The sequence below is a fragment of the Artemia sp. Qi Xiang Cuo genome, chromosome 19, assembly GCF_049724085.1.
Source record: "Artemia sp. Qi Xiang Cuo chromosome 19, ASM4972408v1, whole genome shotgun sequence".
NCBI classification, from domain to species: Eukaryota; Metazoa; Arthropoda; class Branchiopoda; order Anostraca; family Artemiidae; genus Artemia; species Artemia sp. Qi Xiang Cuo.
In genome coordinates, this window is record NC_142812.1 from 21444176 (window position 1) to 21469065 (window position 24890).

A 24890-nucleotide genomic window follows, 5' to 3' on the forward strand; every position below is an offset into this window, starting at 1 on the left:
ATTGCATCAACTTTCCTTGCTAGTTAGCCTACAATAAATTAGGTAAGTATAATTCTATAAATTAGGCTAAAACTAGGCTAATTACTTAAGTAAAATCAATCACTCAATCAGTTTTCTCGGTGCCTTACACTACTTCTTCAATTTGGCCTATTCCTGATTTACCTGATTTGTTTTTTACATTTCTTATACCAAATTGATTAAAAATTCGGATAATTTTGCGTCTACATAGCAATTTTCAGAATTACCCCCCCCCCCTACAAAAAAAATAATATACTTACCCTGAGCAGATTGCTTATTTTCTTGGACAAGAACAATATCGGATACTTTATTCATACCAACAACAAGGGTCGTGACATTGCCATGCCCAAATTTATTCATTTGAAGAATCGTGTGAGAATGATATGTAACCAAGTGGATATAATCTTCAAAAACATCAAGCTTGTACGGCTTATCTTCTTCTAAAAAAAGAAAAAAAAAACAATTTTTTAACAAATTAAAAAAAAATTTAAAAATTAAAAAAAAATTAAAAAAAATTAAAAAAAGATTTTTTAACAATATATTGCACAAACACACCAATGACAAAGTAAATGTACATATTTTGTACATTTTGACAGTGGATTTAATGGCATTACCAAGTTAAAGAGAATAGAAATTTTTTCTAAATAGGCCCATGAAAGCTAAAAAAAGCCGAGATTATTTTCTTAGAAAATCCAGAAAATCTCCAGACAGTAGTAATCTTTCACCAGCGGATTTTTTATATGTTTTACAGTTTCTTCGAATTCCCCCCCCCCATACACACTCCCAATATTTTTAACATTACTGGTAATTTTATTTACCAATGACATTAATCTACGAATCAATTTTTTTTTACCAATGACAATTAATGACATTACCCAGTTAAAGAGAATGAAAATTTTTTCAGAATAGGCCCATAAAAGCTACGAAAAGTCAAATTATTTTCTTAAAAAACTGGAAAATCTCCAGAAATAAATAATCTTTTACCACCGGATTTTGGCACGTTTTACAATTCCTTCAAATCCCTCCGCCCCACATTCCCAATATTTGTGTCATTATTGGATATTAATTTACGAATCAATTTTATTTACCAATGACATTTAATGACATTAACAAGTTAAATAGAATTGATATTTGTTTTTTAAATAGGCCCATGAAAGCCAAAAAAAAGCCAACATTATTTTCTTGTGAAATACAGAAAATCTCCAGAAATTATTGATCCAATCACCACCGCCTTTTTGACACGTTTTACAGTTTCTTCAAATTCCCCATCTCCTAAACTGCAAGCATTTTATCATTATTGGTAAACTTTAAACAAAAACCCCAGACATCTTTTAAAATGAGTCTAAAGACTGGCCATACAAAGAAGAAATGGTATGAAACGTATTCAGGTACGTAACTAGCACTTGTAGGTCTGCTTGTTGCAGGACCGGATACGGGCACTTCAACCAAGGGGTTGACAAGAATATGTGACTCATAAAAATAACTCGCCGGAGACTGAATATCATAATGCCAGAGCGATAATTGTAAATCCTTAAGTTGACTAAGGTTTAATATATGAAGAAATAAAAACAAAAAATTTAGTTTTTGTTAAAAAATAAAGTTTTTGTTTCAGATAGACTTTGAAGTCGTACAGAACGATGAAAGAAAAAACCAAAGATCGGCTTTATTTTTCAATGTCTGGAGGGGTTTAAAATGATTAAGAAATGTATTCAGGTAAATAATGGGACAATATCTTAGGTATGATTCTATTAAAGAATGATAAAGAATTTTAATAATTGAAAAGGGAAAAAGATACTTTAATTGATGTAAACATCCCAGATTTTGGGCTAATTTTATACGGAGATGGTCAGATGACTACGGAAAGATAAAAACTCATCAAGAATAATTCCGAAATATATATAAGTCTTAACCCTTCTAATTCTACACCCAGAAACAACTAACTTATCAATCCCAACTTTAGCAACTCCTTGATTCGATCTCCCAAAAAACCATACATTCTGTCTTAAGAGAAATTCGGGACTAAACGATTGCGAGAAAAACAATGGATAGCTGAATTCAATTCAGACGCCAATAAGATCAGTAATGAAGAGGTTTTAGCTTCAGCAGATACCACTGTATCATCTGCAAACATTACTGCTAGGCTATCCTTATAGTATAAACAATTAGGGAGATCATTTATATGTATGAAAAATATTTACGGTTCAAGTATAGACCCCTGGGGCACTCCAATATCATCCAGGGAGTTAGGCTGAGACAGATGGCCTTGGAATTCAACCTGGAATCCGCGATTTCATAGATATGACTTTATTAAATCCAATTCTCTTCCATGAATTCCAGAGTTATTCAAATTTCCAAACAAAATGGAATAATTCAGAGTATCAAATTTTTTTTTTTTTTTTACATCGTATAAAATGTATGATACATAATTACCATTATTCAGTGAATCATTAATTTTGAGCAAAACGGCTGCAACTGCTTGTTAAGTAGAGCGACCCGATCTAAAACCAAACTGGCTTTTGGTTAAAAGATTTCTTTTTTATCCAAATAGGATAAAAATCTTTAACTCAATACCATTTTTATCTATTGATAATGCGGGGTAAAAATTATTACAATTCTGAGAGAATAAGAGAGACATGGTTAAAACACGTATCTGATATATTTTTGTCGTCTCCTAAGGAAAAACAAATCATAATAACAGAAATAGCAATAATAACAGAAAGCATATGTAAAGGTCCCACTTTTGTTTAATAGTTCCCAAATGAAAAAAAGTTGTTTCGCGCAAACCTAATTGTCAAAAATCACTATAAACTGCTATTTATGCTATAATTTTTTAGAATAATTATAAATGGTCAAATTACTCATGGTCGGTTGAGTAATCAACAGACAAAATGTACCATCAACAGACAATTCGATTCTAAGTTCGTACGTTTTACGAACACCGATAACGAAAGGCATCACGGAAAATGTCAATAGTACGCAAAACACTACAAGCGTAACTCAGAGCTTTCAAGTTTCGTTAGTTTCTTAAGTTTCACCAATTCTTCCAAAATATTAGCTCGTGTAAACAAAGCTGCTGATAATAAAACATAGCAAGATAATCACCAACATTTATCAGTTCCATATATTGAACTAGAGACACATGGCCTGCCAAAATATATAGTACATATATTTTTGTACATATATTTCATAATGTCTATAATATTTATTATATATTTTTGAAAAAGATATTATAACTTGTCCGTGGTATGCGACTAAACGTTAAGGGTTTTTCGATCTAGAGAAAAAACAATTGCTAATGAGTCACAAAACAAACAAGGCCACATAACAAAATTTAATTTACTACTTCGACCCAAATTTATCACTTTTACCGGTCTTGTTTCAGTCAAAGTGATAAATTTGTTGGTCATTGGTTCGGTCCAGTTAACTGCTCCAGACACGGTTAAATTTATCAATGACGAACTTAATGGAAGGTGGAAAGTGGTACATTGGAATTTACAATGATGAAATAATTGTGCATGACAACCCTGCGTGCACAAATTGTAATAGTCGACCAAACGACACGCATCTGACAGCTTTTCTTTTTCTTCTCATTGTCTAAAGGTAGTAAATGCAAGAGGTTTTCAACTGACAGCACAAAGTAGGAAGTTCCCATTCTTACCTTTAAATATAGAGGTTGTCGGGCTCATTTATTCCGAGGAAAAGTAAAATAAAAACATTTTTCCAGTAAATAGTTCCAGTAAATAAAAATTAAATAAAAAGTTCCAGTAAACAAAACTTTTTTCCAGAATTATTTTATCAGGTAACTTGAGCAAAGTATTTACTGAAGGTAATTGGGGGGTAATCTGTACTGGTAAACTGATGAAAGATAGAAAACAATTTATAACACAAACTCAAAATGCCAAAGATTAGCGATATTATGAAAAAAAAATCTTCCCAAAATACATATAAGGGTGAGCTTCCAAAGTTTCAGTCAAGCCCTATCCAGCCATATATTTTGTCAGTCTTTGGAGAACGATTGAATTCTCACCACAAGAGAAAATTATACACCTAGGATGAAACTGAAAAATACCACCCCCTTGAGGAGTTGTAAGCACGAATAATTCTTAAAATTACGTTGTACACCCGGACATGAGGGTTTTCAGAATTTAAACGTATTTTGCGTAGATTTTCTCAACGCAAAATTCAGAAGATAGTTCTTGGGGGGGGGGGGGGGAGGATTTTGACGATCTCCCTTCTACGTTTACGGATCATACTATCATTTATTTTTATTTATCTACCTAGACAATATAGATGACTTACGTAGCCTGAATCTTTTAATAAGAACTATTTCAGTGCCATCAGTCCGAATACTTTCTATTGAGCCTGTTTTTGGGTCAGCCCAATACAGACGCCGGCCAGGATAGTCAACTGCTAAGCCAGTTGGCCACAGTAGAGAGGTGCCAACAAGGGTTTTCCTTTCACTACCATCCATTGAAGCCACTTCTATTCTGGCTCTTGCACCAACATCTGTCCAAAACATCAGCCTAAAATAACATATATGTGGAATAAGAAATAAACTTTTCCTATTCCTGAAATTAAAAACTAGGAAAGATTTTTTTTATTACTCAACGGCCGAACAGCTTTTAATAACAAAACTATGATTATTTAGATTTATCAATATTCATCTCGACGGTTTGCTAAATTCAGTGTCTTCCAAAGAAAATAGCGTAGGCGTTCTCATCAGCCTATTTTGCAAAGAATTTCTTCAAAATGATAGGGTTATTAAATCCAGAAGCTTCAAAATGTGCCACACACGTACATTTAACTTTGCACATATGCGTTTGAGAAATACATTATAAACAATTAACATTTATTCGAAGACATACACAATAAATCGTTAGAAATATGGTGACGAAAAATTATCACTTTCTGGAATTTTTTCGGACTTCCTAAGAAAATAATGTGGGCTTTCCTTAGTTCTCATGAACCTTTTTGAAAATATTTTCTTCAATATGATAATGTTATTAAATTCAGAACTTTCAATGTGCCACACATGTACATTTACCTTTGAAAGTGTGCGTTTGCGAAATACATTATAAACAAATAAACAATTAACCTGTACAACTCTTTCGAGCACGATGAGTATTAAAGACACTAAAGTTTAAATTAAAGTTTAAATTTAAAAAAGTATTAAAGATGAGTATTTTTTGTTAGGAAATTCTTAACAAAATTCCTAACAAAATTCCAACGAAATTCCTTTAAAGAACTGCGACACTCAGGGAAACACCTGCTGGAAGGACGTTACATATCTTAATAGTTGAGTGAAGCTTCTTTACAATTATGCCAGTTGATTTTATTATCTGAAGTGTGAGGAGTTAGCCTTCCCTTATATTTCCAAAAAAAATCTTTCTTCTATTTTCTTTGCAAAATTAAAAAGAAATAGCCCACTAAACTTTGAAAAAAGCATTTTGTCTCCTCCCCACTCCTCTGAATTTTTGTAAATTAACGCCATTGGACACACTATCCAGCCTCACGCGCAAATGGCCTATGTAATCAGCATAAGTAATGACAAGTTACCCTCATACTCCCAAACTCCAACAGGGGGACGACTTTTAAATCGCTTCGCAGCTAAAACGTATACGTGCAGACCACAAACTAAGCCATCCCTTCAGATTACTCTTGTAACAACCAAGAGAATCTTTAAAACTTGAAAACTCAATTAAAAAAAAAACCTTTAATTTATCTAAAGATAAACAGATTTGTTTGCACAAAAGTACACTTAGTTTAAAACTTTTATTTTACAGATACTTTACAACAATGATATATAAAACGTAAATTCAAAAAAGATAAATATGTATCTACAAAAAAATATGTATAAATATGTATCTACAAAAACTAAACCGACGCATATAATTTCCTGTCTTTAGAATTATCCCAAAATCCCAATTTCCTGTCTTTAGAATTACCCCAAAATCCCTATCCTTCAAAAGTTTCAACAAATCCTGTGGCATATTTCAACTGATAACTCATTGTGGTACCTCAAACTTAAGCGCTCGTACCTCAACTGTTTCATCTCATTGCAAAGAGCATTGAAGTGGGTCAACTTCGAATTAATATATCCAGCCATAGAGCAGGAGCAAATACCTTGCTTAAGATGGACTTTCCATTAGTTTTTCCCTTCCCCAATGTATAGTTTGATACACCCCAATTCTCTTAATTAGTAAACCGCCTACCAGTCTAATCCACAATATAAAAAATTTCCATCCCCCATACTTCCTTTGTCAAACAGTTCCTTTATTCAAATATGCCAAATTTCACACATCCGTAAATCAAGTGAAAAACGCGAGGAAGATTCTAGAGCTAGGTTCACACAAAATCAAATTTCACCTATTACCAATGCCTTACCCAGGATTTTTTTTTCGGAGGGGGTTTTACTCGAAAAAGAAATTCGGGGGAGGGGGGGGGGGTACACAAAAAATAAATAAAAAACATATAAAATTTGTTTATATCCACTTTTGTTACATTTTTTACAAGTCAGACAAACATTTCGGGGGGGGGGGAGATGGTCCTGAGCCACCATTTTAATCTTACACTGTTTAAATATCTTTACTCCCTGTATTGGTTCCAGCTGCCGCGGGCCAACGTTCTCCAAGGGAGCAGTTACTTACAGAATGCTAGCTAAATTTTTCTACAGCCCAAATTCACTAAAATTTGAGAAATATTCCAAATTTTCCTAAAATAACCCATATTTTTCTACCGCCATCAGTTTTATTTCGGTTTCCGAGGAAAACATCAAAGACAATAATCCCCTACACAAGAATTTTGACTTATTCAGTAATAAAAATATCTTTCTGTTTCTCTTTTGTAACCACATTTATCGAATTCACCATCTCGAGATGCAACTGCACAAGGATGTCTGACAGTGGCACTAATTCATAATCTTCTTTTTTTTCGGAGGGGGAGTGGCTATTTTATTATTGCTCGTTTTTTGCAATTAAAATACCAAAAAATTATATTGTTCAATGACAATACCCAAAAAGCTATATCCAAAACCTGGGAGTGGATCTAGGGGGCGGAAGGGGGCAAATGCAACCCCCTGACCGAGCTTCCTCAATTGACACCATCATTGACTATATTTATTTACTTTAGAAAAAAAATTTCGTCCAAAAAAGTGTCTATTCAATGAGAATAGCCCTCTAACGTATACTAGAATTTAGTCTATTTACTATTAGTCTATTTATCTGCTAGAATTAATTCTGCTAATATAAGTAGCTTACCCTGACTGAGGGTCCACGACAATATCGCGAGGTTGGTCCAGTCCAACATTAACAATTGTTCGCTTGAGATTTCCGTCAAAATCAACAACGCCAATCTCATCCATACCAGCATCGATGTAATAGACATACTTCCCAATCCAGTCGACACTCAATGCTTTAGGATCCTCTAAATGATTCACCTAGAGAATACATAGGAATATATGTAATATAACACACAAATATAATATATAATAAAATCTAATATAGCGAATTAGGTATAACAATATATATAAATAAATAAACTAATTAAATTAAATATTAAGTAAATTAGTTAATAAAACATATAAAATATAGTATAACATCATAATACAATAAGATATAATACATAAAAATATAAGATTATACTAAAACATATATCATGAATTTACTCGGAGGACCTCGGCATGTCTTACGTATCCCCAAACACACAGGGATGGCCAAAAGCTGGCTCATACTTTTATATTATCTATTCATATAAGAGTATATGAATATCATATACTGTTATGAATAGTAATAATCATATCTCTAATAGTATATCATATATTATTATATTATTAGTCTTCTGGACTAATTTAAAATATTGTTGGTGTAACAAATAGCTAAAATCTTAAAGGCAAGACTATCCAGGGGATACTGGGGGGGGGGGGGTTGACCCCCCACCCGACACGTAAAACGTAACGAAATGCTAAAAAGGTACGGCCCTGGTTATAGGGACCCGGAAAGCCAGTAATGTCAACGACTAACCCAACCTTTGTCTCGCACGGTTTCTTACTTTAACGTACATCACCCTAAATCACACACCCAGTGGGTTTACATGTGTTTTATATGAGCAAAAGCCTAAATCTCATTACTTCCTTAAATAGCTGAAAGGGCAACGTTGCTTAGAACAGAGGAAAACCCTATACTTACCCTTCGGTCTTAAAGTACTCAGAAACCCCGTAGGGAGGTATTTTCCTCTATCCCTGGTAATCAAGTAGCCTTTATAGAAAGATCAGAGCATGATCATTAACCAAGTTCACACCAAGTGTAGATAATAACTAATGACAACAGTCCCTTTAATTTTTTCCTCTACCTCTCTTCCTCTAGTATTCCCTAGTTCTTTGGTTCCTCATTTTTTTCCAAAAATTTGTGGTTTCATTTCAGATTTTAGTATTTTTTTTTTCTATTTCTTCATTTTTTATCTGTGTTCTGCTATTATCTGTCTGTCTATTTATCGGTTTATTAAGTTTATTATCTGTTTATCTTTGATTTACCATCTGTTTATAATATGTTTATCATGTTTATTATTCTGTTTATCTGTTTATAATATTTTTATTATCTGCTTACTATTTAAAGTGTTCTTAATATGACTAAAAAAAAGATATTTGATGATGATTGATACCTTTATTTTCAACAATTTACAAAAATAATAATTGAAGTTCACACCAATTTTCGCTAAGAGAGCCAGATAAAGGAAACGCTACATCGAAAGTACGTATTGATGACAACACTGTTTGTCTCCCTTTAAGGTTCCCTAGTCCTTTCTACTATTTGACAATGTATAATCTTTATTTTGTTTGGGTAAAATATTTATCTCCTTTTGAAGACAATAGCATCTTCTTAGCACAACTTGCTTTTAGCAATTAGGGGACTAGATATTGTAAAGCAAATAATGGTATCTAATAATATAGATTAATATATATAAATATATATATATATTATATATATATATATATATATATATATATATATATATATATATATATATATATATATATATATATATATATATATATATATATATATATATATATAGTCTATATAGGAGTTTATAAAACATATAAATCAAATTTCGATGATGAACAAAAATTTTTAAGGAAATGATATTGAATACCTTCAACATTTTGAAAAAATTGCTTTTTTATACAATAAAGAAGTTTTTTATGAAGAAGTTTAAGACTTAGATGTTCCAAACTTATTAAATAATTTCCAAAAACATGTTTGCTGGGCTTCATTCAAAAAGAAGGGCAACGTTAAACCCCCCTTTTGATCCTCCTGATCTACATTATCTTGCTGACCCTCCTTTTAAGACTTGCCTGGCCAACGGTTTTCTGAAATTATCTCAGACGAGTAAAAACATCAGATACAATCTTTGGGTGTAACAGCAACGATGTGTATTCTTTGGTTTTTGGAATAACAATGTTTTGGGCCTGGATCCCCTAGATTTTTTACCCCCTCAACTTGATTTGGAAAAATACCTTTTGTGAGGGGCATTTGCATTGAAAAATACCTATTTTTGGAATTTTTATTGAAGAAAATTGGAAAAACCACAAATACAGATTATCCTGTTGACAGCCCTTTAAGAACTACTTGGCCAACGGGTTTTGGCATTACCTCAGACACATAATACGTGTAACAGTAACAATAGGATCTTTACGTGCAACAATAACGATATGCACTCTTTGATTTTGGGCATAATAATGGTTTGGACCTGAACCCCTAGATTTATGCCCTTTCCCCTTGGATTTTGAAAAATACCTTATGTTGGGATATTTTCAATGAAAAGCACCTCTTTTTTGGTATTTTCATTGAAAATAATTGGAAAAAACGACCAATACAGATTATCCTGCTGACCCCCTTTTAAGAACTTTTTGGCCAACGGGTTTTGTAAAATGTCAGATACGATTTTTACGCGTAACAATAACGATATATACTCTTTGGTTTTGTGCATTATAATGGTTGGGCCTGGACCCCTAGATTTATGCCCCCTACTCTTGAATTTCGAAAAATACCTTTTGTGGAGGATATTTGCATTGAAAATTACCTCTTTCTTGGCATTTTCACTGATTATAATTAGAAAAAAACAACAACACAAATACAGATTATCCTGCTGACCCACTTGAAGAGCTGCTTAGCCAACGTTTTTTGGTAATTACCTCAGACATGTAAGACGTCAGATACCATCTTTAGGGTGTAACAGCGACGATATATACTCTTTGGTTTTGGGTATAATAATGGTTTGGGTCAGAACCCCTAGATTTATGCCCCCTCCTCTTGGACTTTGAAAGATACCTTTTGTAGGGGTTATTTTCATTGAAAAATGTCTCTTTTGGCATTTTCATTAAAAAAATGAGAAAGACTATGAATACAGATTATACTGCTGACCCCCTTTGAAGAACTGCTTGGCCAACATTTTTGTAAATATGTAAGATGTCAGACACCATCTGTAGGCGTAACAGCGACGATATGTACTCTTGATTTTGGGCATAATAATGGTCTAGGCCTGAACCCCTAGATTTATGCCCCCTCCTCTTGGACTTTGAAAGATACATTTTGAGGGGTTATTTTTATTGAAAAATATCTCTTTTTTGGCATTTTCATTAAAAAATAAGAAAAACCACAAATACAGATTATCCTGCTGACCCCCCTTGAAGAACTGCTTGGCCAACATTTTTTTGTAAATTACCTCAGACATGTAAGATGTCAGATACCATCAGTAGGCGTAACAGCGACGATATGTACACTTGGTTTTGGGCATAATAATGGTTTGGGCCTGAACCCTTAGATTTATACCTCCTCCTCTTGGACTTTGAAAGATACATTTTGTGGGGTTATTTTTATTGAAAAATATCTCTTTTTTGGCATTTTCATTAAAAAATAAGAAAAACCACAAATACAGATTATCCTGCTGACCCCCCTTGAAGAACTTCTTGGCCAACGTTTTTTGTAAATTACCTCAGACATGTAAAATGTCAGATACCATCAGTAGGCGTAACAGCGACGATATGTACTCTTTCGTTTTGGGCCTGAATCCCTAGATTTATACCCCCTCATCTTGGACTTTGAAAGATACCTTCTGTGGTGTTATTTTCATTGAAAAATACCTCTTTTTTGGCATTTTCGTTGAAAAAATAAGAAAAACCACAAAGACACATTATCTTGCTGATCTCCCTTGAAGAACTGCTTGGCCAACGTTTTTTTTTTTAAATTACCTCAGACATATAAGATGTCAGATACCATCTATAGGCGTAACAGCGACGATATTTCCTCCTTCGTTTTGGACCTGAATCCCTAGATTTATGCCCCCTCCTCTTGGACTTTGAAAGATACCTTCTGTGGGGTTATTTTCATTGAAAAATATCTCTTTTTTGGCATTTTCGTTGAAAAAAATAAGAAAAACCACAAAAAAAGATTATCCTGCTCATCCCCCTTGAAGAACGGCTTGACCAACGTTTTTTTTTTTAAATTACCTCAGACATGTAAGATGTCAGATACCATCTATAGGCGTAACAGCGACGATATGTACTCTTTATTTTTGGGAATAATAATGATATGGCCCTGAACCCCTAGATTTATGCCCCCTCCTCTTGGACTTTGAAAAATACCATTAGTTGGGTTATTTTCATTGAAAAATATCTCATTTTTGGGATTTTCATTGAAAAATTGGAAAAAAATACCCCCCCCCTAGATGTTGAGAAATACATTATACCTTTCCCCAGGATTTTAGTTAATTAAAGCCACTAAGAGGATTTAGAAAACAAAAAAGAATAGAAAGCACATACCAAGAATTCTGTGTTGGGGTTTCTTTTGACCCTTAAAGCCTTCAATTTAGCGTCGAACTTGTCTCCACTTTCCGTTCGATCATGGTCATAGCGCACAATACCTTTCGAATGTGCACTAATATAAAAGAAAGTGATGCGTGATGAATTATAAAAGAAGTCAATGGATTCAATGTGAATAGGCTTTTCAATTTGTACGAGTATATCTGATGTAGTGTTCAGTTGTTGATACGGATCGATGCGACGGAGCCGATTCTCGTTGGCAACAATCACAGATGGTGGCTCACCTAAAAATTAATCATGGTTCATTATTTTTAACATTTTTATTATATTGTTTTTATGTTTCTATATATTTTACATTCATTCCTGCATATTCTATCTGTTCATTTATACGTTTTTTTACATCTCGTTATTTTTCAAATTTTTTAATTATTTTCGTTATATTATTTTATATTTCTATGTATTTTATTGATTTCTGTATGCTCTATATATTCGTTTATATTTCATCATAGTTCAAACACTTAATAAATGCAAATTACACAAACAGGCATTATTGTCTCCTCCAAGACTTATTCGACTTTTCAACAACATCCAGAAATTACAACGTTTCCCAAAATTATATTGTAGCACTTACTAGTACGGGTGGAAAACTGGCGATATCCTTTTTACCCCGATATTTCCTTCACGTTTTAGGTTTTAATATTACAGTTTACCATCAAAGAGTATGAGCAATTTATAATAGTGGAAACTGGCGCTAGTGTCGACAAAAACCTAACTACACCATGTAGCGTTTGACGACAATTTATTCAGTGTATTAACAAGAATTATTAATTTAATTCGTGTAATTGGTACGATAAAGGTAGTAATAGATGCCTGATCTCAGTTCCTGACAGAAAAACGATTACGAAGCTTCAAAAAATGTCAAGTGTCGCCAAACGCAAGAAGGCGTCGACAGTTTCTTTTCGACATTCGCACCAGCTCCCAGTCTTATAAGTTACCCATGCTCTTTAGTTGACCATCATTAGAAGACTAGCAGATCAAATTTGATAACAGGTCGGTTTTCAGACTGAAAATGGATATATATACATATATATATATATATATATATATATATATATATATATCAAGGCCGTATCCAGGGGGGGGGGGTTACCCGGTTTGAACCCCCCCCCCCCCGAAATTTTTGACCGACTCGAAAATAAGTCGAAAATTAGTAAAACCGAGGTAAAAATCAGTAAAATTAGTCGAAAACTGAGTAAAAAATTAGTAAAACCCCCCCCAAAAAAGTCAAAAATTGGTAAAACCCCCCTGAACAAAAATCCTGGATACGGCCCTGATATATATATATATATATATATATATATATATATATATATATATATATATATATATATATATATATATATATATATATATATATATATATATATATATATATATATATATATATATAAGTTTAAAGAAACTAAATGTGCGATGTATTCTTAAACTAATGGACCCTACATTGTACATTTTTTAAACATACACTGCACCAAGCAGAAAAATCTTATAAGAAACACATAAGAAACAATAATATAAGAAACATAAAGAAACAGACTGATCACCTTTTTTGTAAAGAAGGTGGAAAGACAAAATTCGTAAGATTTTTATCATAATGACACGATCCATTCATGGGAGTCAAAGGCCCGACCTGTCTCCCGCGCGTAAAAAGGATCATCAAAAGGCGCATAAAGCATGTTCTTCCGTCTGGTACCCACGCCGAAATTCCACAAAAATCAAATTACCACCATTTAATTTCACATAATTATTGAAATTACAATTAATATTTCAATTTCTTTATTCAAATGTCACAGAATAATAATCACTGACCATTTTCAAATTGTAATTAATTTATTTGCAAACGGCTGATTTGATTGGAAAAATGAAAGCAATTCATTGAGTTACCATTTTGTAGCTTAGCCAAGTCTTTTTCTTTAATTATTGGATTTATATTATAAATCAATTATACAAAACCAACTAACCATTCGCTACACAGGATTTAATTTTGCTATCACTGTGCGAGTAGCCGGGTGCACAGTGGCACGTGTGATTAGAGCCCTTCTTTTCAACACAGAGTTGTGAACATGCACCAAACTGGCAAGCCCCAAAATCCGGTCGGCAGTCGGATTCATCAGAATTATCATCACAATCTTGTTGACCATCACAGGCCATTGTAATGCTAATGCAGTGACCAGAACGACATCTGAACTCATTGGCTTTGCAAACACCATGAGCTTGACCTGGAATAGTTTAAATAGTATAACATTGTACATATAGAGCTTGACCTGGAAGGAAATATTAAGCTATGATATATCATAGGCAGCGCAATCGCGGTGCCTAAGTAAAGAACGATGTTGGCACAATGTATTATTTTTTTTTCTTGAGACCAGGGCACTTCGTATCGAAGGAGTTGTCGTAAAAACTTCGAAAAGGGCTCATTTGATTGGAAAGTAGAGTGGCTTGTGCCCTTTTAATAGTCGAAAGTGATTGGAAGGCAACTAACACCCCTTCCATGCCCACCATTTCCACAAACAATTCCAATAAAAATTTTGAGATGGCCATTTTGTTCAGCATAGTTGATTTCCAGATAGAAATTATGTTTTTGAGGATGACAACCCCCTCACAGCCCTCAGGGCAAGGGTTGTAAGTTATGCCCTGGGGGATATAAGGTTTTTATAGAAAGCGTTGTCGCAGAAACTTCAAAAAGGGCTCATTTGATTGGAAATTCAAAGGACTAGTGCCCTTTTTAGTAGTCGAAAGTGATCGTAGAGCAACTAACCCTCCTCTAAGGGTCACCATTTCCCCAAACCCATCCAACCAAAATTTCAAGATAGCAATTTTGTTCAACCTAGTTTAAAGGTCTGGAAATTAGATCTTTGAGGATGACAACCCCCCCCCCCCCAGCCCTCAATGTAAGGGTTGTAAGTTATGCCCTGGGGGCATATATGGTGTTTATAGAAAGCGGTGTCGTAGAAACTTCAAAAAGGGCTCATTCGATTGGAAATTGAAAGGGCTAGTGCCCTTTTTAATAGTCGAAAATGATTTGAAGGCTTGACATTTTTATAGTAAAGATCGATAAGGGTATAATGTATTATTATTATTTTTTTTTTGTTTAGACCAGGGCACTTCGTATCGAAGGAGTTGTCGTAGAGACTTCGAAAAGGGCTTTCGAAATTGCACTTTATTGAGAAAATACAAATGAATGTGCATTGTCAGATTAACATACATATACTGATATTTAGTGATCAAAATGTTGGTATTATATGATTTATTAAAGTTATAAAAGTAAAGATATTTATATTTTTTTCAATAAAATGCAAATCATGTTCTGGCCTTGGGAAGGCATAGGAGTTTTGAGCCCAACTCATGTTAATTTATGCTCGTTTTGGGTTTGACTCGGTTATTTATTGTAATTTTTGTTTGTTTTGGGTTTCATTTATTTATCGATGTTGATTTGTGGTAGTTTTACGCTTGGTAGATTGTTTGATTTTATATTTGCTCATTTTTAATTTAATGGAGTTCTTCACTTTTCTTTGAAAAACTTATTTTGTGGAAAAAGTTTGTTTAATTAATATGTATATACGGAGAGTTTGCATATATTATAGCTATAGTATATATGGATGGCTTGACCTGGGATAGTAGCATAGATTATACGCAATAACGTAAAAAAGAAGCAATAAGTTGTTGCAACTCATGAGTATCTTCTATCCTCGAAGAAAATGCTTGAAGTGAAAAGTGACAAAAAAAAATATTTTAAAAAATTTCAAAGTTAATTTTTAATGATTTGTTAGCAAATTTTTGTTGAGTTGAACAGGACACGTGCAAAAACTGCTGACGATGCGTGTATTTTATGAAAGAGTTTATACAGAAACAAGAACAGAAGAAAAAAATAGAAAAAGACAAATTTCAAAGAATACGGTATCACAAATTTCAGGCTTTAATAACTAGGGAAAGCTATTTGATGAACTCAAAATTTCGAATTTAATTTTGATAATTTGTTCGCAGATTTCTTGAAATAAGCAGGAAAGTACAAAGCCGGCTGACGACATGTGAATTTTAAGAAAGATCTTAATATAGAAACAGACCCCCCCCCCCCGAAAAAAAAAGAATTAGAGAAAAGAGACGAAAAGAAAATCGTAAATGACTTATATATTCGACCAAATGTTTAAAGATGGAAGCGACTGACAACACAATTTTCAAAATATTAATTTTAATTTTTTATGATTTGGTCGCAAAGATTTGTTGACTAAACAAGACCAGTACAAAGACCACTGACAATACGTGAATTTAAAGAAAGAGCTTAATACAGAAACAGAAAACAGATGAAAAAAAATGGAAAAAAGAAAAATTTCTTAGAATACAATATCCCAAATTTTAACTTTAATAACAAAGGAAAGCTATTTGATGCGCAATAACATAAAATATAAACAATAAATCGGTACAACTCGTGAGTAGTTTATACATTTGAAGAAATGCTTGAAGAGAGATGTGACTGTCAATATTATTTCTAAAACTATCAAATTTAATTTTTAATGATTTGTTCGCAAACTTTTGTTGAGTTAAACCGGACAACTGCAAAGGCCGCTAACGACACATAAATTTTAAGAAAAACATTAGTACAGAAACAGAAAACAGATGAAAAAGAAAAGAAAAAAAAACAGGCTTCGAAGAATAGAATATCCAAAATCTTCAATTTAATAACAAGAACAAGCACCCTTTCATGTGCTCTTAAGAACAGAAGAAGGAATATTTCGATGCAACTCGTAAATAACTAATATATTCGAAGCGACTGCTAAGCTGAAGTAAGAAGTGACTGACGCTCAGTGGCAGTTCTAGGCCTGGGCAGGGGAGGGCAGCTGCCCCTCCCCAGATTTTCTGAGATCTGACATTAGTTTCCTTTTATTTTATATTTTTACACTTTTACTAAGGTGCATTCATCCCCCCCCCCAGATTAGGAGGTCTAAAACCGTTATCCTCCTCCCTCAAAACATAAAGTCATACCTTCCCCCTCCCCATAAAAAATTCTCGAAATTTTCAACTCGATCCCCAATCCTTAAGACAAAAAGAGTATACTTCTCAAACTACGCATAAGATACTCCCTTGCCATCAGACAAAAAAAAAATAAAAAAGCAGAAAAAAGACATCCTCCATGATTATCGGGAATCGACTGACTGTTTAAGTTATGAAAGACCTCCAGAGAATTTACTTTCCTTTAGGCTCCAGCTAGCTTCTGCATCACAAATAATTTCACACAGACGTCATATTAGTTACAGACACTTACCAATTGCATTTTGTTAATTTTTCAATTCTATTAATTTTATTAATTAATACTACCAATTATGGTTTATTTGAATTAGACAGGACGACGTGTCAATTTAAAATGACAAGGACACAAAGATAAAAACAATTTTATCGTTTGGACCCATCTTAGGTCTATTCATACTTGAAAACAGCAATTTTCTCACATCAATCTTTTGGTTGTTTCAATTTAATAAAATTTTGTTGAACCGTTAAAATAAATCAGCAGAACTATTTAGTTAAAATTGGCAACGCTTTGTTCATTTCTAAAATTAATTGAAAAAAACTTTTTCCACAAATTGAGTTAAAAAAAAAAAAAAGTAAAACACTCCATTAAACCAAAAATGAACAAAATTAGAATCAAATAATCTACCAAGCATACAACTACCACAAATCAGTATCAATAAATAAATAAAACTGAAAACAAACAGAAATTAATATGAGTAGGGTTCTAAACCACATGCTTTCTAAAAGCCAGAATATAATTTGTACTTTACTTTACTGAAAAAAAATTGTGCATTGTCAGTTTAATATACATAAGCTGATATTTATTCATTAAAATCTTAATTAATTTTTTATTTCTTAAAGTTATAAAAGTGAAAACGTTTAAAAGAATTTTTTGAAAATTGTTTTGAGGTTTTTGAAGAACCCTTTTTGAAGTTTTTAAACGCTTTCTATAAAAACCTTATATGCCCCCAGAGCATAACTTACAACCCTCGTCCTTAGGGCTGTGGGGTGTTTGTCATCCTCAAAGACCTAATTTCCAGACGTTTCAACTACGTTGAACAAAATGGCTATCTCAAAATTTTGATTGGAAGTGTTTGGGGACATGGTGGGAGTGAGAAGGCGGTTAGTTTCCCTCCAATAACTTTCGACTATTAAAATGGCCACTATCCCTTTAAATTTCCAATTGAATGAGCCCTTTTGAAGTTTCTACGACAACGCTTTCAATAAAAACCTTATACGCTCCCAGCGCATAGATTACAACCCTTGCTTTGAGGACTGTGGGGGGAGTGTCCTCCTCAAAGACATAATTTCTAGATCTTTCAACTACATTGAACAAAATGGCTATCTAAAAATTTTGATTGGATGTGTTTGGGGAAATGGTGGGCGTGGAAGGGGTGTTAGTTGCCTTCCAATCACTTTCGACTATTAAAAAGGGCAGAAGCCATTCCATTTTGTAATCGAATGAACTCTTTTATAAGTCCCTATGACAACTCCTTCGATACCAAGTGCCCTGGTCTAAACCAAAAAATAAACAATACATTGTGCCAACATCGTTCTTTACTTAGGCAGCGCTACTGCGCTGCCTATGATAGCTACACTTTCAAAGGAAAGCTACGCATTCTTAAGCTGTCACACATTTGTAACATAATTTTTGTTTATTTGAACCCGTGTCTTTTTTTTATTTCGCCCCAAGAACTGCCAAAAAGTAAATAACAGCGTATGGAGGTCTTTTTTGTTGAAAATCAAATTCCGAATTTTCCTTCTTTTTTTTTCAGTTTTTCAGTTATTTTATTCAGCTTTTTCAGTTATTCGGTTATATTTTAAGTTATGTTTGTAGTTTTCAATTAACCAATTGAAAGAGTCAGATCTCATTTTGTACTTTTGGGAACTTTTGGAAAAGAGGTCGAGACAAAAACACTTACAAACCGAAGGATCTTCGTCTGAGTTGTCGCCACAGTCATTAAAACTATCGCAAACTTCTGCTTCAGGAATGCATAGGAAATTCGAGCAGCGGAATTTACCAAGCGGACATGATAAAGTAGAACACAGAGATTTCGCCTCGTCAGATCCATCTTGACAATCATTATCGCCGTCACAACGGAACAGCAAAGAGGTGCATTCTCCATTTTTGCACTGGAATTCGTCAGGAGAGCAAGTGGTATTACAATTCTGCTCGTCTGACCCGTCAGAACAATCTAGATCACCGTCACATCGCCACTCACTGAAAAAAAAACAACAACATAAAAACCCGTTGAATAATCTAGATCATTGTCACATTCACTTGGGAAAATACAATAACATAAAAACCTGTCTGAATCTAGATCACCGCGACACTGTCACTCACTAAAAAAAACCCAGAAAAACATAAAAAAATACGAACAATCTAGATCACCGGCACATTTCAACTCACTGAAAAAAAAAAAAAAAAAAAAAAAAAAAAAAAAAAAAAAAAAAACCTTCTGAATAATCTTGATCGCCGTCAAATCACCACTCACTGGAAACAAATAAAATAATTACGTAAAAAATCCCTACGATCAAACTAGCTATGCATCATAAAATCAAATTTTGTACCTAATTTGGCACCACCCTAATTTCGAAAAAAAACAAACAATCTAGATCACCATCATATAGCCATTCACTGAAAAAAACAACAACATAAAAACCCGTCTGAATAATCTTGATCGCCGTCACTTCACCACTCTCTGAAAACAAATAAAATAATTAAGTAAATAAATACCACGCTAGCTATGTATCACAAAATCAAATTTTGTACCTAATTTGGCACCACCCTAATTTCGAAAAAAACAAAAAACAATCTAGATCACCATCATATAGCCATTCACTGAAAAAAACAACAACACAAAAACCCGTCTGAATAATATTGATCGCCGTCACTTCACCACTCTCTGAGAACAAATAAAATAATTAAGTAAATAAAGACCACACTAGCTATGTATCACAAAATCAAATTTTTGTACCTAATTTGGTATCGCCTTAATTTCGGAAAAAAAACTACAGTAGAAAAAAATGAAATCCCATTCCCTCCCCCCTTGTAACATTTCCCGTCCTGGAAAATTTTCCCTGGAAACTCTCCTACCACTAAAATTCTCTCCAAGGAAAATAACAAGTACTATATCAAACAGTTCGCGGTAACGAACTGTAAGTAAGGAGCGACCCGGCTCAATGGTAAACGAAACTCTAGAAAACGGGATTTTGACACCAATAGATACATACAAGGAATCAGATTTTAATGCTGATTTTAAATATATAAGTTTCATCAAGTTTAAGTTACGCGCCTGAGAAAGTTTGGCTGATTTTTGAAAAAAGGGGAAAAGACCCGCTAAAAATTATAGAACCTTAATGAAAATCACACCATCATAGTCAGCGTATCAGAGAACCCTACTGTAGAGGTTTCAAGCTCCAATCTACAAAAATATGGAATTTTGCATTTTTTAATTTGCCAGAAGAAAGATCACGGATGCGTGTTTTTTTTTTTTTTTTTCCCATGGGTGATCGTATCGACCCAGTGGTCCTAGAATATCGTAGGAGGGCTCATTGGAATGGCTATTAAAAGTTCTAGTGCCCTTTTTAAGTGACCAAAAAAATGGAGGGCAGCTAGGCCCCCTCCCACGCTCATTTTTTCCCAAAGTCACCCAATCAAAATTTTGAGACTGCCATTTTGTTCAACATGGTCGAAAATATGATAACTATGGTTTTTAGGATGACTTAGTCCCCCGAAGTCTCCAGGGGGAGGGCTGAAAGTTATGAACTTTACCCAATGTTAACATATAGCATTGGTTATTGGGAAGTATATAGAAGTTTTCAGCAGGGATTTTTCTGGTAGTGGAGGGGGGGGTCAGGGGTTATGATGGAGGATCTTTCCACGAAGGAAGTTTTCACGGGGGGAAGGACATTACTAGGAAGGGGGCGCCGGATTTCCCATCATTATTTAAAAAAAAGATCAGAAATTAAATATAAAAAAAAAGTTTTTCAATTGAAAGTAAGCAGCAACATCGAAACTTAAAACGAACATAAAGTATTACATATATGATTGGGTTCACCCCCTAGTCAATACCTCGCTCTTTAAGCCAGAGATTTTTTAGTACTTTCATAAGAGCTATTTATTCTAAATAACGGCTTTTGTGATTGAGGGGTCATTTTTAAAGAATTGGAACAAAATTTGAACTTTAGCATAAAGAGCGAGGTATTAACTAGGGGGCAGACCCCCTAATATACGTATTAAAAATATATGAATATAGAAGTTCGTTAGGGAAGTTAATTCGTAAGTTACGTATATTCATTACTAATAAAAACATTCGTAAATAAAATTAAAGAAGTTTCGAGAAAGCCATTTAACCAAATAAAAGTAAAATTTTGTTTTAATTATTCATCTACGGTGAGCCAAAATCAAAATCAGCATTAATTCAAAAAAGTTCAAAAATTAAATAAAAAAAACAAGTTTTTTAAACTAAAGGAACGACGTTAAAACTTGAAACGAACAGAAATTATTCCGTATATGGAAGGGGCTGCCCCTCCTCAACGCCCCGCTCTTTACGCTAAATTTTGACTTTCTCACAACTCTATTTTTTTTAAATAATAAAAAACTATAGCGTAAAGAGCGAGGCGTTGAGGAGGGGGCAGCCCCTTCCATATGCGGAATAATTTCTGTTCGTTTTAAGTTTTAACGTCGTTCCTTACTTTCAATTAAAAAAAAACTTGTTTTTTATTTAATGTAAACAATAGACGAATTGCGTAATTTACAGCCCTTTCCCATGGGATTAGGCGGGGTATTTTTTTTCATCCCCAAAAGGTATGGTTAATGGATCTTTAAGCTATACTGAATCAAATGGCTATCGCAAAAATTTTGATCGCATGTATTTAGGAAAAAAGGGGCGTGGGAGGGGGGCTAGTTGCCCTCCAATCTTTCTGGTCACTTATAAAGAAGTAGGACTATTGGTTCGATACCATGGCCCTTACTACTGCTAACAACTCGCCACAGCACCAAGCTGACTGATGCCAACACAGCTACGAACACTACGCCTCCATCCCAATCTATCCAAAGACTCCTTCTTTACACACACCCCCCCAGGAAGTTCCCATTTCTCTTAAATGGTTCTTTGCGACACTCTCCAAACCGTGGACGACCTGCAATATTTTTGTTTCTTGTTCACTCTTTACTTCCCTCAGAAAAACTTATTTTTGTTTTAATTATTTGGTCAAAAGATGTGTTTTAAATAAAAGTTTTGCTTTAAATCACTAGGCGAATTGCTTTGACCACCTATATTTTATAATATTTCCTTATTTTTTTCTGGTTTCAAGGAGTGGGGGGGGGTAAGTAGATAATGACTAGTTACAGGAAGAGTGCCAGAAATAATCTCGTGGAATTTAACACATTTCTTTAAGTCTTTAAGACAAGCTTCTACGATGTCGGCCCTTGTGTTTCAGGAGTCGCTCTCAAAGAATTGGGACAAAAAGTCAAATTTTAGCGTAAAGAGCGAAGTATTGAGGATGGTGCAACCTCCCTCATATAGGCTGCGTAATTATTGCTGTCCATTTTAAATTTTAATGTTCCTCCGTACTTTAATGTGAAAAAACTTGTCTTTTCATGTAATTTCTGATAGTTTTTAAATATTGCCGGGAAAACCGGCTCCTCCTCCATGCAAAATCTCCCCCAGAGAAGGCCCCTTCATAGGAATTCCTCCCACGTAACCCCCACTCCTTTCTGGAATTTTCCCCTGAAAATTTCCATTCTCACTGAAAATTACTCCCCCTCCCCCAATAAAAAAAATCTTGCGAACGGTTGCACCCGAAAAATTCATCTTAACACACTTTCGTTTGAAAAATACAGGGGCCGTTGAATTGGAGCAAAAAGCATTTCTAAAGCATTATAAAACTTTATCGTAAAAAGAGGGGGATATCTACAAAAATAATAAAGTCAAAACTATATTTTAATGAGAGATAAGAAGGGAGCAATTTTCAGTTATTTGGATTGAAGATCTGCTTAATTTCTCATCTTCTATGGATCTGAAGCAATCCTGGCCTACAGTCTTTAAAACAACCTTGAATATAAACATATGTTAATCCAACCTTTAGTACATTTTTAGGGTTTGGGACACTATTAGAGCAGGTAGCTCTTTTCTTACAGTTTGTTACAAATGTAAAGAAACAAAAATCAAAAAGTTAAAATTGCGTCGTATAAATACTTTTAATTGCGTCGTATAATTGCTTTATTTATTTAAATGACAAAATTGTCTTGCAAATCTAATAAAAAATGCAAGAAAAATACTGACTCGGAAAGAAGAAAAAAGGAAAACCGAAATTAATTTCCTTGCGACCCTTTCCTGAAGCCTTTTGCTGACTCTAGGTGGGAGCACAGGGCTAGCTAAGCCTGGGAATTTCCAGGGCGTTGGTGGAGCTCCAGGCAATGAGGCTCGACCTTCCGTCCCTAGACAGCATAGGAAATCCGTCAGCGCACGTGTGTGGTGAAAGTGGTGTGTCGTCAAAGTGGTGAAAGGGTGTAAAAATCACTAAGCTTCACGCCAAGCAAGGTGATGGCTAACGCGCTCCGGGTGACTGCAAGAGTGGGGACCTAATGGTTAATTTTATCCCCAAGAAACGTCCAATAAAGATGATGAATGTGATACAGAGTAAAAGTTCGGCTACGGCATCCCCGGTTTTATGCAATGCGACGAGACTTGCGCCCTTGTCGAAAAGTGGGCTAGCTAAAAATATGATGATGAATGCGAAGCAGAGTAAAAGTTTGGCTACGATATCACTGGTTTTATGCAATGCGACGAGACTTGCGCCCTCGTCGAAAAGTGGGCTAGGTACCATTGTATCAATATTGGAAACAAGGCTTTATTACCCCAATCAAAAAGAAAAATGGGAAGCCTGGCTTTGATGGCATTCGTCCTATTACCCTCACCTCAATTTTTTTAAAATTGTATGAAAGTTTTTTCGCAGACTGGCTTAAGATGAAAGTCCTCCCCCTCATTGATCTTAGACAGATTGATAATCTCAAGTCCACGTCAACCTCTCATTACCTGATCCATCTTATTCATACCATGGGTAAATTACTTGAAACATTCAACACATGGCTTAATCTGATTTCTATTGATCTTCAAAAAGCTTTTGATTTGATTAACCACAATTTACTCATAGATAAACTTATAAATGAATTCCACATTGAAACTTTCCTTGTTAAGCTCGTTGCCTCTTTTCTTTCTAATAGATCTCAAGCAGTTAAATATCTAAATTGTTTCTCAGACAATCTCCCTACATTTAATGGCATTCCTCGGGGGACTATTCTAGGCCCTCTCCTTTTTTCTCTTATGATTAACAGCCTTTCAACCCTTTATGACAATAGGTGGAAATTTGTCGATGACTTGACAGTTTTAGAGATATGTCATAAAAACATCTTTAGCAACCCAATGGGCATACTCCAAGATATTGCCTGTGAGGCCTCTTCCCTTGACATGACAGTTAACCCTTCTAAATCCGCAATAGTCTCAGTAAGTTTCCTTAAATCCCCTCCCCTTTTTCTTGCTCCTATACCTCCTGAAACTTCTGTCACATCTCTTAAACTCCTCGGTGTTACAATTTCTTCCAATTTGAAATGGGATGCCCATATAAACAATATCCTACAACAAGCAAAATCCTCGCTTTCCCTCCTTAAACTTTTAAACAAATTCAGTTTCCCCCAATCACATTTACTACAAGTATACATATCTTTTGTGCATCCCATATTAGAGTATGCTTGTCCTGTGTGGCACCCTGGCCTCTCTAATGAAGCAACACAAAAAAATTGAAAATGTCTAAAAGAGAGCTCTAAGAATTATTTTTAATGAGGGCAAGATACCATATTTGCATTTGTTAAATATTCAAAACTAGAGACCCTCGAGAGACGAAGAAATAATTTGTGCCTCGGTTTTGCAAAAATGCCATAACAAACCCTCGGACGGCAAGTATTTTCCCCAAACGTCACTCCCCATCCAGA

General features: G+C 34.2%; 1 protein-coding gene across 1 annotated transcript in view; it reads right to left on the minus strand.

The window, feature by feature from the left end:
- The window catches only part of LRP1 (LDL receptor protein 1), a 654607-nt gene that overhangs the window by 76130 nt on the left and 553587 nt on the right, over positions 1-24890 (minus strand). The window contains 6 exon segments of the mRNA XM_089105022.1: positions 279-458; positions 4318-4541; positions 7275-7453; positions 11834-12117; positions 13852-14109; positions 18817-19115. Of these exon segments, the coding sequence (XP_088961148.1) occupies positions 279-458; positions 4318-4541; positions 7275-7453; positions 11834-12117; positions 13852-14109; positions 18817-19115 (1424 nt within the window).